This window comes from Pseudoliparis swirei, chromosome 10 (assembly GCF_029220125.1).
Source record: "Pseudoliparis swirei isolate HS2019 ecotype Mariana Trench chromosome 10, NWPU_hadal_v1, whole genome shotgun sequence".
NCBI classification, from domain to species: Eukaryota; Metazoa; Chordata; class Actinopteri; order Perciformes; family Liparidae; genus Pseudoliparis; species Pseudoliparis swirei.
The window spans coordinates 13,517,817-13,532,736 of NC_079397.1; the positions used below are offsets into that span (position 1 = coordinate 13,517,817).

Sequence of the window (14,920 nt, forward strand, 5' to 3'; positions counted from 1 at the left end):
GGCGCGAGGCGGCCCGCCACTGAACACAGCGGGTGTTTGTGTTTTGTGGGAGGCGCACAATGAAAACATATTCAACTGGCCAAACAGAAACAGCAGGCGTTGTTTTCACCACAGCTTTCTGACACGTCGGTTCCCCGCCGGCCCGCAGAAACACCCGGCAGCCACTCTCCTGAAGTTAACTCCCGTTGCGGCCCGCGGAGGAGCTGTATTTATAGATCGCTTTGCAACTATTAAGAACACTCTGCAACACATCGGGGTGTTGCGTGCGCCACAACCCTCGGCGAGTCGAAGTAGAACTATATCTGCTTCCCCCCCCCTGCCTTTTTTTTTTTTAGAACAAAGATGCTCCTCTTCACACTTGCAGGCGTCTGCTTGGTATCTGTCAGTTGCAGAAACACAGTTGCACCCCTCTCCTCTCGTTGAACTGTACGTGCCCAGCAGGGGTTGTGCTCCACTTCCTCTGAGCCAGTTCATCTTCATTCCCCCTCCTCCTCCTCCTCCTGTCTCCTGTCTCCACAGACGGCCGTTAAAGCAGAAAAACAGACGTTTTACAACTTTTTAAACGAGCCGGGTTGATGCTCAACGAGTTTCCCCGGTACTGTTGCTTCAATGTCACAGGGGACGGCTGGTTGCCAGGAGACGGTTTCACTTGATTACCTGTTGCGAGAAGCATTGTCTAAAAATGTCCAGTTTGCAATCGTTTCTGCGCGTGTGACTCGTTGGCTCCGTGCTTAAAGGGTACCTGTAGTGCAAAACAACAACGTGCTACATCCATTCGGCGCATCAAATAAATCATATTTACCCCGCCGCTATTGTCAACAAGTCACGCATAGCCCGAGGATTTACATTTCTTTGTCAACATTCCGAGTCCGTGAACGCTTCAGGGCGCAGCCATTTTGCTAGTTATTTACTCATGTCAAAGCTAACTATGACGTTGAGTCGTTGAAAGGAATTCAGCCAATCCGGAGCCACTTCTACGCGTTGCTTCTTGGGATAGATCGGTGGCCTCAAGAATTACACAATCTATATCAGGGATGCTCAATACGTCGATCGCGGCGACCTGCCAGTCGATCGCGGCGTAGTATTGGTAGATCGCATGACATTAAAAAAAATTGGCCCGCCCCCCTGTCACTTTCTCTATAGCGCCACATTACAGCAGAAGCACTTTCTGTCTCTACGTGTTGCGTTGACAGTCCTCTGCCCGCCGTCTCGCGGAGCTCCGACACCGGTTTGCGCGCATCGGGACGGACGGAGCAAAGAAAAAGTCACTAGCACCCCGAACATGTCGGCCGAACATTGCATCAATGAAAGACATCTCCAGCGCTGGCTTATGCGCGATGTAGCTATCAAGCTCACTCTTTTGAGTGAAGCAGATGAGGTCTAATGACACTATATCATCGGACATAAGTTCGTGCTCTTTACAACAAATGCACTCTATGTCTGTTTTTTGTGGCACATTTCCCACAACTGCACCAAACGTCCGCCGACTTGCGTGCACGGTCCGCACGGTGAAGCATCTGGACCGGCGGTCCGGCATCAACTTCATCAGAATCATCGCTATCATCGCTGTCACAATTCACTAAATGGGGATAGTCTGCTTTTAAAGGTTCAAACAAGTATCCAGTTGCTGAATCAGACAATCTTTCATCGTCCATATTATCAATCTCTCAGCATTTGTTTGCGTGCGCTCAACGTTGTTTACATTGGTTTCTGAACACATCCGCTGTGGCTGGCTGTCGATCTCTCAACGATTTGACGTCACACCACCCGCGACATATTCAAGCTCCAGTGCAATGTCGCATGTCGGAGTTGAGGACTTTGAACAGCCTAAACTACGTATTGTTATTGAATACTGGACCGTCAGTGCATGAATAACCTTTAGAAACACATTATCTTTTGATCTGGCTACATATTCGTTTTCACTACAGGTACCCTTTAACGACCTCATATCTTTTCATTCTCAACCTTCACGATGGCAGGAAGGAGACGGGAAGAAAAGGCTTCATTGCAGCCGACGTGACCGTTGCCGCGTCCTCGCGCTGCACTGAAATGATCGTGCTCTTGGCGCGTTTCTCTGCCATATCAGTCGGTTTGATGGGAAAGCACACTTTTAGAGGTCCTCGTTTTGGGATGTAGCTGCAAGCGATCTGTTTTCTGAAAAGGTCATTTCCTGCTCAAAGTAAAACGGACGCATTTTAGCTCTGAGTTGCTGCCAGAATGCGTGGCTTTCCTGGATGAGTCCTGAACCCTAAATCCCTGCACGTGTCTTTCTCTCTGTGTCGTCTCTCGGTTACCGATAGGAATATTGTCCAGGCCTACTTTAAGCCTGGAAGTATTTTAGTGATGGTAAGAGCTATTTTTACCAACATCGTCCACATTCCGCAGGCCACACTCCCCCCCCCGTGTGTGTGTGTGCTTACATCTTTATTCTGAAGAATTACAAAAATACACCATCCTCCACTTATATACGTAACCAGTTATATAATGTATCTGCTTACCTCTACATAATGGGAGATGGTGTGAGATGAATCATTAACCCCGTGTTTATGTCATGGGTATAAAAGCGACATTGAGGAGCTTAAAGTGTTCTCGCATGTTTTATATCTGCAGATGTAATAAATATTTAACGATTTTCATAAACGGTTGAGCACTTATTCATTTAATGTTGGTCCGTGTTTCAAAGGTGAGGGAAAATCAGCTTGAGGATGTCGCACATCTTTCTTTTTTTTTAACTAGGCAGATGATTCTGGTGGAGAGTGAATGTGGTATTTTGGCTGCATTCACGCAATATAAACGTAATTAAGAAAAATAAAGTGAAAGTAGCCATAAAACGAGCTAGTGTCGGGGTTGCTGGACAGCCGCCATATTAATATATCATCACTACGACGACTTCTTTATACGCTTCATGTAAACCCATGGTAATATTTTATGACCTACTTGACGGGCTTTACTCTTCTACACTGCTTATTTGTTTTGCTGTGACTTATGAGTGTTTGCTCCTGTAATGGCTCAGCTTTTCTTTTGGAAAGATTTTCATTGAATCTTATCTTATCTCCTCTTAGAGGGATCCAAGCCCCCGAATAAACTGTTATCTGAACGATTCATGTCCCCATGGAAAACATTGGCACCAGTGGGAATCATCTGCAGTATTGTTTAATATTTGGCTTACTCGGGCAAAGAGTAATTTATGTTTCCATGAAACTCTTTTCACCAGGAGGCCAGACATTACATTTATTTTTAATAAAATACCAGAAAAATGCAACTTTAGATTAGAAAAGCTCCCGAGTTGAGCTTAATCTCCACGGGAATCCATCAATCATGACCTCTGACCTCCCCACAGAGATTATAACACAAGTTCTAAGTCTGGTGATTCATTTAAATCATTTCATACTTTCTATTAATAAATATAAATACACATGGCAGACGAGGAGTGTCAGCCAATGGCAGCTGCTCATGAGGAAGTGACAGCATCTCCAATGTCGCTCAAGAAAAGGAAGTCCCCGGTACACACACACACACACACACACACACACACACACACACACACACACACACACAGGGTCACAGTTCTTCGTTCACTCTTGCTTCAGACGTGCACTCCTGATTGAGCACACCACCACATCCTTTCACTGTTTGTTCTCTCTTTCTGTGTGTGTGTGTGTGTGTTTGCATGTATATGTATCTCTGGGGAGTGGAACATTATCTTAATGTTCAACTTTCCATTGCTGCGCGTCACCACCTCGGTATCCCGTGTTTGATTCACACCTCCTTCACGGTACGCCTCTAGGTGTGTTTCTGAGTCGTTCATCAGCACAGTTCTAGAAACATGAAATACAAAATACAATGCATTCATTCATCAGAGGGATAACCTCTGTCGTGATTCATTGTATTCAGTTTATCGGATTATGCCAACCTAGAGTCAACAAAAATGGACAAAACATAATGTGACATCTGAGGACAGCTCATTGCTACTTTTCTTTTTAATTCTGCCACCTAGTGGTGGAAACTGGGCTTCACAACATGAAACAGAAACTTTAACAAAATCTTTTAGTTTCATTCGTGCATCTAAAAAAAAAAAGTCATCATCCTAATTTCATCATTTCATTTTAGATGGAAAATAATTAAAAAGTAACTGTCTGTAAATTGTCAAATCAATGTGATGTAATTGTTTCCCTTTCATCATTTTCATTTCCCTAATTGCCTTTCAAACCCATTTCTCTCTCCTCTTTCTTTCTCAAGCAAATATGATAGTTTTGTACTTAAGATGCATGCCACTTGTTTTATAGCAAAATAGCCAAGAAAGGATCTTTCTCTCTCTCTCTCTAGTTCGCAGACAGAAGGTGATGTGAAGGAGGAGATCCTCCAGCCCCCGGAGCCTCACCCCGTACCCCCCATCCTGACCCCGTCTCCACCTTCAGCCTTCCCCACCGTCACCAACGTGCGGCAGGACAACGACCGCTACCACCCCAAACCCGTAATCCACGTGCTGGCGGTGAGCGACCGAAACGGAGACGTAAAGATCTGACGCCGCTCTCGCTGTGGCGTCCTCTGACGATCTCAACCTGGGAATCCTGCAGTTAAATCTTCTGGGAGTTTTACACTTTTAAGGGCGGAGAAATGGCCGAATCTACTTGCCGCGACTCCGTTTCAGACACGCCTCAAACACACGGAAGACTTTCGTTGTTGTCTAGATGATGCTGCTTTTGCAAAAGGTGCTTAAATGTTGGTTTTTTTACTTCCCTTTTCCTTTCAGAATAAAGACGCAAACCAGAAACAGAAGCAGTCAGAACCCGGTCCGAACAAGCAGACCAGTCCCGCAGATCAGAAAGACCAAGATCTACTCAGTCACAAACAGCAGACTCAGGTCTCGAATCTCGATCTCAACGACAACTATAACAACAAATCGACTTCAACGAAATCCGAATCGGGCCAAAGCCAGACGCAGACCCCCTCCTCGCCGCTCTCTCCGGCTGTCGAATGTTCCGGTGCTCCTCGGATCGAGAGGAAGCTGAGCATCGAGATCAAAAAGGTGCCGTTACAGGAAGGGCCTCGCAGTTTTGACACTTCGTCCTCCGTGGCCGTGGCAGGCGGGACCGGCGGCGGCACCGCGGCGCTGCAGAGAGGCCACGCCTTCAAAGCCCGCTCCGGCCAATCCCTGCTGACGTCTAGCTCCTCGCTGTCGGAGGACTCGGGCACGGAGGGCGGAGCGGGCGGATGCGTGGAGAGCCACGCGGACGTCGGCGTCCTCGCCAGACCGAACCACCTCCCCGTGAAGAGCGAGGGAGGGGAGGGGATGGAGGGGAAGGCGGCGTGGGCTCAGGCCCTCAACAGCCCGGAAAAACATTTCCCCAAAACCTTGTCCTCGTCTTCCTCCTCGGACCGCGTCGCTCCGTCCTCGTCGTCCTCCTCCCACATCTCCTCCTCCTCCTCCTCCTCCTCCTCTTCCTCCTCCTCAACACCTGTAAGGACTGCCCTGAGTTTCACCAACCCCCTGCACTCCGATAATTCGGACCAGGAGGGGGATGGAGAGATGTCCGGAGGAAAGGAGGGTTGTCGTACTAATGTCTCCACGGCAACGGCCGTGGTAACCACATCTTCCCTCCACGGAGAGCAGCAGCCGGTCCGGAAGGTGTTGCCCATGTCCATCGCTGGGCAGAGCTCTGCAAGTATGTCAGCCAGCCGCTGCTGTTGAATGTGTCGACCCCTTTAACTAACGGGCTGCTTTCCTGACAATCGATTAACAACGTCTATGAGAGTAACTCTGGCAACAAGTATTTATTATACACACACACACACACTCACAGAAACCACACGGTAAAGTGATTTTCTGGGTCAGTAAGGAGACAAGATGTCTAAAGCAGACCACATGCTAATGATCACACACACACACACACACACCATGTTATAATGCTTTTCTTAGATGGAGGCAATGACAAGACAGGAGGGCGAGGTGAGATGGTTCCAGGCTCATTTCAAGCATGGCTGTATGACTAATTGGTTGGTTTGCGAGGAATGCTGCAAATGCGAAAGGTCCAACATCTGTCGAGGCAGCTCTCTTTCAGCGTGTGTGTGCGTGTGTGTGCGTGTGTGCGTGTGTGCGTGTGCGTGCGTGCGTGCGTGTGCGTGCGTGCGTGCGTGCGTGTGCGCGTGTGCGTGTGTGTGTGTGTGCGTGTGTGTGTGTGTGTGTGTGTGTGTGTGTGTGTGTGTGTGTGTGTGTGTGTGTGTGTGTGTGTGTGTGTGTGTGTGTGTGTGTGTGTGTGAGAAATTAATCCTATTTTCTGCGTGTTTGTGTCCCAGTGCAGTTGTGTGTGTGTGCATGTTTGATGGTCAAGGATCAACACCGCATGAGACTGATAAACACACATTGGCCGACTCTGTGCACGTTGGGTTGAACAGCGCCGTGTCACACCGTGTGTGTGTGTACCGGTCTGGCCTCACTGTCACGGTCGCGACCCCGAGACGCCGTTTTAATCCTCCGGTGTGTGTGTGAAGAACGAGAAGCACTCCTCCTTCTTCGTCGATTTCAAAATATTGACACTTTGAAATCTGGCTGTGATTTGACGTGGCGTGGTTGAAGTGGACTTTGGCTCGGATCAGTTTTGATCTTGAATGGGTCCAAAGCTTCATGAAATGAGACCCAACTGCATTTTTAAATATTTGGATTTCACTCCGAGGGAGGGTGCATTATTTGAATCAATTTGCTTCAAATCAAAAACCAGTACATGTTGGAATAAATCGTCTCTTGGGACTGAAAGATGAGTGAAGTTTCCTCGACGTGGCTCTGCTCGTGTTCCTCGTTCAGACCGAGGAACACGAGCAGAGCCACGTCGAGGAACACGAGCGGCTTCTTCAGTTGTTTTAGGAAATAAAACACTGATTCTGTTCCCCACTACAAAATAACATGGCCATCTTTGATTATTTATTTCGATGTCTGGCATCATGCACTCCTGAGCTATTTCCAATATTTAAAATGAACTTGTTTGTCCGGCGGTCCTGGCATGGACTCGTTGGCGCTGGTCTGCTTGGCTTTCTGGCACTTCCTCTGCCGGGGCTGCGGGAGCGCTTTGGACGTGGAGATGAAACGCTGATGGCTGCTGTTTGTTCGTTTGGTTGCGAGAATCTAACGACCGCTCGGCATTGAGCGGAAGCCGGTGGCTGCTTGTCGAGTTGGTCGACCGTCAATGAATCGGTCCGACTTTATTCATACCGGGCCGTGCCGTTCACAGGCGTTCCCCACTCGGTGGCAAACTGAACTTGAATAAATGTGAACCGTTAAAGTGGGAAACCAATGAGAGCGATGTTGGTATTAAAATGTCAAACATTGCAAATATACAAAGCTGCGAGAGTCACATTTTGGGATGGATAATGTTCAACCTCTTCTGTCTGAAAATGTATTGAAAAAATAATAAGAATGCAAAAAACAATTAAACAAAATGTAAATGTTCTGAAACCCGTCAGCAGGAAGTGTTGCTATCGGTAAAAGATGTTTTAGCGACCCGTATTTAATTATCATTAGGAGCTTAAAGATCTCATTTTTGTGTCTGGGAGAGATGTTTCAGTTAGGAACCAGAGCAGTACGGATATGCTGGTCTGCACCAAACCATAATAATAATATCCTTATTACGCATCCCCTTGCATCGCTTCCTTCTTATAATAGTAATGACCCATGGGTCAATTTTTAAAGACAACATAGAAATACAATATTTTCTCAGGGATGGATATTGTCAAATGCTCAATAAAAAATAAAAAAAAGAGTTCATCTAGAGAATATAAGGATATATAGACATGAGCATTTCAAGGATCAGCATTAATACAGTTCTCAGTATTTGGCTTCTATCCGTTTCAGATTTAATTACTGATGAATTACATGTGATTCCTCACAGTTGATGAAAAAAGGATGACAAAATGCCGAATGAATGCATTTCCAGGCTTTGTAACGAATTAGCATATCTTTTCAAATTGAAATTGAAATGGTTTTATTGGCATGAACATATTCTGATAGTGTTACCAAAGCAATACATTTTATTTTGAGAATATTGTTAATTTACCATTTGATTAAATGTAATTTAAGTGCTTTTCAAACTTGACCGACTGCTGTTTTGACGTTTTATGTTGAAAACGCCATTAAAAAGTTGCAATAGAAAGAGAAAAATAAACAAAGAAAAAAAATACATAACTAAAAACAGATATCTGTCCATATTGCAATCTATTTTGTTTTAAAAATTGCAAGATGACTAAACCAATGTTTGTATCACTTTGAGTGTCTAATAATCCATTCTCATTAGAGAAGGAATCAAGGAAACTAGTAATGAGTTTCACCACTTGAGCGTTTCTTCGCATCGTTAACATTTGACACCTATAAAAAAAAAAAACGGGCCAATTGTTAACGTTGCTTCTCATTTGACCTCTGACCTTTTTTAACCCAGAATGCTGGGACAGCGATGACTCCCCTCCCCCCCTCCCTGCGAGAACACCCGAGTCCTTCCTACTGGCCACAGGTGCGTTTGCATTGGTCCAGATTCACAGGTGTGTTTCCAGTGCAGTGGATTCACCGGGTCACCTCCCGGATCCGGTGTTTTTCACGGCTGCTCAAAGACGTCGGACGCATCAATGAGTTCAAGAGGCTTTTTGACTCTAGTGGTTGGCGGTGGTCGTCTGATGCGTCTTCTACTTGCCGTAGAAAAGGCGCGTCACCAGTTTACACCACTAGGGGGCGCCAGAGACGGTATCAGACCTGCTGGGTTCCTGTGAAGAACATCTACGAAAGACTACATTCAGAAAATTACTCCACAAAGACCATCGTTATGCATTATTTTAAAAAACCAACAGGATTTCAGACTGTACCGATGGACACTGTTCACCCACAATGCAATGCACACGGCAGGAAACGATTAAAACAAACACGGATGGTTGTAAAACAGCTCTAGGCACACTGGCATAAGCAATAATATTGCCAACATTTCCAATATTATTGCTAATATAAAAAAATATCACATCACTGTCAATATTTGACATTCAATATTGCATGTGTTTTCTTTTCCTGTTGGTATAAGACTGTCGATCGCTTGTACACACTGAGTAAAGACTAATAGAAAGATTAGTTGAATTGCTTTTGTCCTGACTTAGAGGTGGATGTACAGAGATAAGGGGATGTATTAAAGGTCGCGTGACACGGTAGAAAGCTTCATGATGAAGAAGGGTCGTATAGCTCTGACTCGTGGGCACCGACTCAATCAACATGCATACGGAGTGTGAGGCCTGAGTTCACCCTCTTCTCTGCTGTATGGAGGGAAAGGTGGCTCGATGGAGGAGAGCGTTTGAGAGGAGTGTGTGTGTGTGTGTAGGAATGTGCGTCCAGGTCACGTTGTTCGTTTGACATCCGCTGTTTCTCTGTTAAACGGCCTCTTTGTGTCGCTCTCTCCGTCAGACCCTCTGGAAGTGAAAACGTCGGCCTCGGCTGAATGGAGCATTTCGACTAAAGGTAACTGTGTGTGTGTGTGTGGAAGTGATGCAGAAAAGGAGACGAGACATCGTCTGTCGTGAGGTGAAATGAGGATCGTGTGGAGAACAGAGCGGCTGTCTTTTCATTCATGTCGCTGCTGTCGGCCTTTAATCGGCACAAACTAAGTTTGGTGGGAAAAGCCAACGCTTTGTCCGCGTGTTCAACTCCACATCGCGATGTACGGGTGGGTGTGACGTGGCGGTTTATCGTATTGGAGGTTAAACTTGTGGTGCAGCTCAAATGAGCCCGAGGCCGACGTGTGTTAAATCATCCGATGGACATCTCGTACTAATCCACAAATTAAGAGTAAACACTTGATTTATTTTAGTACTTTCAGTACAAACTCGATTAAATGCAAACAAATAAATGACTATCCAGCATCTCCCGAGCACTTAACACCTCCTTCAGGGTTCGTACGGTCATGGAAAACCTGGAAAAGTCATGACATTTTGAAATGGTCATTATTTCCAGGCCTGGAAAAGTCATGGAAAAAACGTAAATCATAAAAGTTTTGGAAAAGTCATGGAAATTTGGTATTATCACATGTTCATTTACGCCGAGTTTGAAATAATTAATATGTTTTTTAAAGATAAGCCGGCGTACGCTCTCAAATACGCAACATTTTCTAAAATGTTCATGTCTACACCGAGATTTCAGTTTGGTTATGGAAATTTGGTTAAAAGTCATGGAAAAGTCCTGGAAATCCATTGATCAAAATGTGTAAGAACCCTGTCCTTGTACTCACACAATGCTTCCAGCCCGTTCATCACTGTGTGTGTGTGTGTGTGTGTGTGTGTGTGTGTGTGTGTGTGTGTGTGTGTGTGTGTGTGTGTGTGTGTGTGTGTGTGTGTGTGTGTGTGTGTGTGTGTGTGTGTGTGTGTGTGTGTGTGTGTGTGTGTGTGTGTGTGTGTGTGTGTGTGTGTGTGTGTGTGTGTGTGTGTGTAGACGAGTGTGTCAAGAAGACATCTCCAGCTGATCCTGCATCTGCTGACCCCACAGTGACGGATAGCAAGGCTGACCTGGGTGGGTAAGTCTGCCGTCTCACCTCTCACAGGTTGTGCGAGTGGATTTACTTTTTTCCTCTTTTGTTTTCTTCCCTCTGTGAATGTTTGTCGGGAAAACGTTGCTGACAAACGCGTTTTCTATTAATGTCCTCTTTTCGTTCTTTTTTTGTGGCATTGCCTTTGCATTAGCTTTGAGTTGTAGGTTTTGAGAGCCGGCAACCATTGACGGCACGTTGTCCTCTAGGGGGGGGGGGGGGGGATGTGTTTTATTCAGTTTTTACCAAAACAAACCCAGCTAAGCAATTCTTTTCCGTCTCCCCTCAGGGTTCGGTAACCGCTGCATTCAGCCCAAAGGCCCCCGGAAACCCCCTCTGGAGTGGACATGATGGGACGATCCACCAACGCTGTCCTCCCGTGTCGAGACACGGTCGCTACCGATCTCCTCTGGCTGGTCCAAAAACCTAGTTGATAGTTGCTCCACAGACAGACCGCACACTTTTACACAGAAAGGCCTTCTGTGTAACTCTGTGCAACACCTCCTCCCGCTCCTCCTGCTCAGTCCTTCTTCAGAGGGACACTGTGCAAAGCAGACGAACCCGTACCGGTCAAGTGGCTTGTCCACGTTTTACCCGCTCAGCTCGCTGATGTTCTAGGTTTTCACCTCTAGACGCTGTTTTCCCGTGTTGGTGCTGAAGAGCGTTGTTTTTTCCCTGCTCTCTCGCTTCAGTTGCATCATGATGATGAAATGCAGGTGTGACCCGTAGGCGTTAAATCCTAAATGTATTTCATTCCGTGAGGGGAAACACATTTTTTCCCATCAAAAATCAGGAATTATCTTTCATCGGAAAAGCTACTTACCGGGGGAAGCTGATTCCTGGGGTTTAAGTGAACTGCTGTAAGACGTCCGCTTCCTTCTTCTGAACGACAATCTTCAAAGCAAGCCTAGATAATCTATTACCCATGATGCAACATTTTCTGTTTGGTATGTCCAGGTTGCCAGGGTGCTCCCCCTCTTTCAGTGTGCTGGTGCTACATAAGAAAGGATCAGCGTAGAAACGGAAGCACTGCAGCTGAATGCTAACAACCTGTTACCTGTTTCTCACCTTGGTTGTGGTTTCCTGCAGGATTTATTCCTGTAGGATATTCTCCTGTAGGATTTATTCCTGTAGGATATTCTCCTGTAGGATTTATTCCTGTAGGATATTCTCCTGCAGGATTTATTCCTGTAGGATATTCTCCTGTAGGATTTATTCCTGTAGGATATTCTCCTGCAGGATTTATTCCTGTATTAGCTGCAGTACCTTCAGCTCGAGTACTTTATATTTCTATGCTGACCTCACTGTTTACCAGAGTCCTAGATTGACATAGTTTGGTCATTGCAGTCGTCAGCTGGCTTTTTTTAACCCTTGTGTTGCCTTCGGGTCAATTTGACCCGATTCAATGTTTAACCCTCCTGTTACCTTTATATTTACTAACATATTTTACCCTTGAGGTCAATATGACCCCAGCTATTAAAATCTCCAGAAAATTATTAGAATTAATATTGTTTTCCAAGTTTAAGTGTGAGGTACTTTATGTTTGTTTGTTGACTACCGAAAGAACACCGACATTAAACATTGAATCGGGTCAAATTGACCCGAAGGCGACAGGAGGGTTAAATATTGAATCGGGTCAAAATGACCCGAAGGCAACACAAGGGTTAATGGAATTGTTTCACATCGATAAAATAAACACTTTCCTTGTGCGTATCGAGGTTTTATCCCACTCATGTCTGCATGTGGAGCTGGAGCCACATGCCGTTTGGACTTGACACGCACACATTTTTGTTTTTACACTTCAGTTTTTGCACTTAGAAAATATAAAACACGTGAAGCATTAAGTAGCGGAGTGTGGCTTGGCGGACTTCGGGACCTCTGGACTAGCTTTTCCCCTCTCGTTTCCGGTCTTTATGCTAAGCTAACCGGCTGCTCGCTGTGGCTTCATGTTTGCCGTACACACGTGAGAGCGGGATCGATCGCGTCAGCCCTGCGGGAAAGAGACGGGGCGTATTTCTCAACATGTGGAACCGTTGGTTAAAATGTCTGCTCGTTCTGAAATCATCATGTTGACATCAAAACTGCAAATTGAAACCTCGGAGTTCTGTGACGGGTGGGGATGCTTCACTATGATTTGCTAAAAGTTAAACCAAAGAGTGATGTTCCCTTCTCCAATTAGCATGAGGACAAGCATTGATTAGTTAGAAATAACAGCAGCATGTCGGACACCTGTATCCTCGAAGATTTTAAGCCAAAATGTACAACTGCGTGTCCAAGAATTCCGTTTTTTCCAGCCAGACACGGTTGAGAAGACCTCAAAACACAGATCGGCAATGGCCAAACTCATCCGGGGACTCTGGCTCTCACTGCTGGCGACATGAGCCGGCCTTCTTCTGCCTCTCAGAGGAGACGGCCAATGGCAGTCCTCCTTAATTTGGCTTCTCTCATCAGTTCATTTGAGTGTCTCTTGGTTGCTACATGGGACTCCTATTTTCTGTTTATTTTTTTCCCGTTGTACCTTCTTTGCTTTTTGCTTTTCCCTTCTCATTCTCCTGTTGGATGATCGGCCGCGCGCGTCAATTATCTTGTTTATTTGAGCCGCCGTTTCCTCACCGTAAATCTCCAGTGTTTCGGAGTTGGAATGTTACGCATCACCTGAAACTCTCATTGGACTCGACAGATTAATATAAAGTCTGGTTTCCCATGACAACCAATTCTCTTCAAATCCGACTTGTCTGGTTTTCCATCTGAGGGCCAAACGTAGAAGTCCTACTGTATCTGCTTCTGTATGTGTGAGACAATGATGATAGGGACCCAGGACTACTGTTTTCTCTTTATTTTCCTCCGATAACTTCATGAGCTACCATAACTATACAGTATATGCATTGTTTTATAAAGAAAAATGTGTACAGGGCAGTTTCGGTGTATATTTCAGATTTTTTGTTATCTCTTTAAATATTCTTATTAACAGAAGATGTAAGAAAGTCAGTGCATGATGATGATGCCTCCCCTTCGCAGTGTTTCCCTTCAAACTGTAAATTTTTCTGCTGCCCGTTTTGTTTTTGCTTCTGGCAAATATTTCAGGGTTGTTTTTATTTCTGATGTTGGAGGTATATGCTTAAAAAGATTTAAAATTTAGTTTTAATCGGTTGGCAGAAGGAAAGCATTGACTGCCATCCAGCCCCCTTTATGATAGCTACACCGGGCTTCGAATAAGATTGTAATAATAATATTAATGATGATGATAATAATAATAATGGTCGTTTTTTTGTAAATGGTATTTAAAAAATTATTTTTGTATACACAGTTGTTTGTTGCATCACAAGTCCACTGCCCACCCCGACCCTTAACCCCCCAGTCAGACCCCCACTTCTCTCCTCTCGCATACTCCTCTTCGTCATTTTCTTTTGATTTATTTTCCTTCCGTCTCGGCCCTTTCATGTAGAACATGCAACAGAAATGGGTCTCCTGTTCTGTACGAGGAGCATCTCGTTCTTTTCTGCTTTGCTCATACTCCCCCTTGCTGTTTTCTCTTTTTTTTTTAAATCACCCCTTCCACCCTCCTCTTTGATTTTTTAGTTTTAAAAGTCTGTTGTTTTCAACATGCCTCTCTAAATAGTCAGTGGGTCAAATTAACAAAATACTCTGAATGAAACTGGAGAATAGACATGCTGAGAAAAAACTCGTTGAAACGTTTTCCCCGAAAATTATTTTCTTTCTGTTTACCTCCCACTCCTCTCCCTGCTGACCCCTTCACCTGCACACTCTCCTCGATCTCAGAAAAGAGCCCACCTGTGCCTTTAAGTGAGAGCCCGCCCTCCCCTTGTCCTCTCTCCTCCAATCATCATTAGCGGCGTGAACGATGTGATTCGCTGCTGCTTGCTCAACGCCTACTGTGGGACTCTCGGTCCCCCCCTCCACACACACACACACACCTCGTGCCCCTCATAAACGCGCACACACACACACAAATGTTTGTATGTTGCAGAAATCAATCAGTAAAAATGAACATTAAGTAAAGCCACGCCTCTTCGTTTTTATTCCAATGAGATGATGTCACTAAAAAGGTACGCGTGCAGGTTGTTTTGACTGTTTGTGTTTGTGTGTACATGCAGATAGTTTTAATTTACAATATAGATCCGGTAATAATCGGTTAATAAATCACTTTGACTGGTCTCTGAAGCCTTGAGGAATGTAGTTACTTTATTCTTGTGTGTGTGGGTGTGGGTGTACTGACAACTAAAGGAACTAAAAAAACTAAAATATCCAGTAAGAAGTATTTCACCTGATTATTTTTAGGTGTCATAGGCTGGAGGAATGGGATGCACACACAGACTTCAGTGTTCGTCTATCTAGATTGTTACTATTCACAAAGGACA

General features: G+C 45.1%; 1 protein-coding gene across 2 annotated transcripts in view; it reads left to right on the forward strand.

Moving 5' to 3' along the window:
• ptpn12 (protein tyrosine phosphatase non-receptor type 12) overlaps nucleotides 1–14,728 on the forward strand; it is a 34,999-nt gene extending 20,271 nt beyond the window's left edge. The window contains exons 13-17 of one of the 2 annotated variants that reach the window (XM_056424773.1): nucleotides 4,327–4,492; nucleotides 4,754–5,666; nucleotides 9,428–9,481; nucleotides 10,448–10,529; nucleotides 10,831–14,728. In XM_056424773.1, coding sequence (XP_056280748.1) covers nucleotides 4,327–4,492; nucleotides 4,754–5,666; nucleotides 9,428–9,481; nucleotides 10,448–10,529; nucleotides 10,831–10,840 — 1,225 coding nt within the window. In that variant the 3' untranslated portion in view covers nucleotides 10,841–14,728. The remainder of the gene's footprint in view (nucleotides 1–4,326; nucleotides 4,493–4,753; nucleotides 5,667–9,427; nucleotides 9,482–10,447; nucleotides 10,530–10,830) is intronic. The other variant, XM_056424772.1, reaches the window with a different exon arrangement.
• Nucleotides 14,729–14,920: the final 192 nt, after the last annotated feature.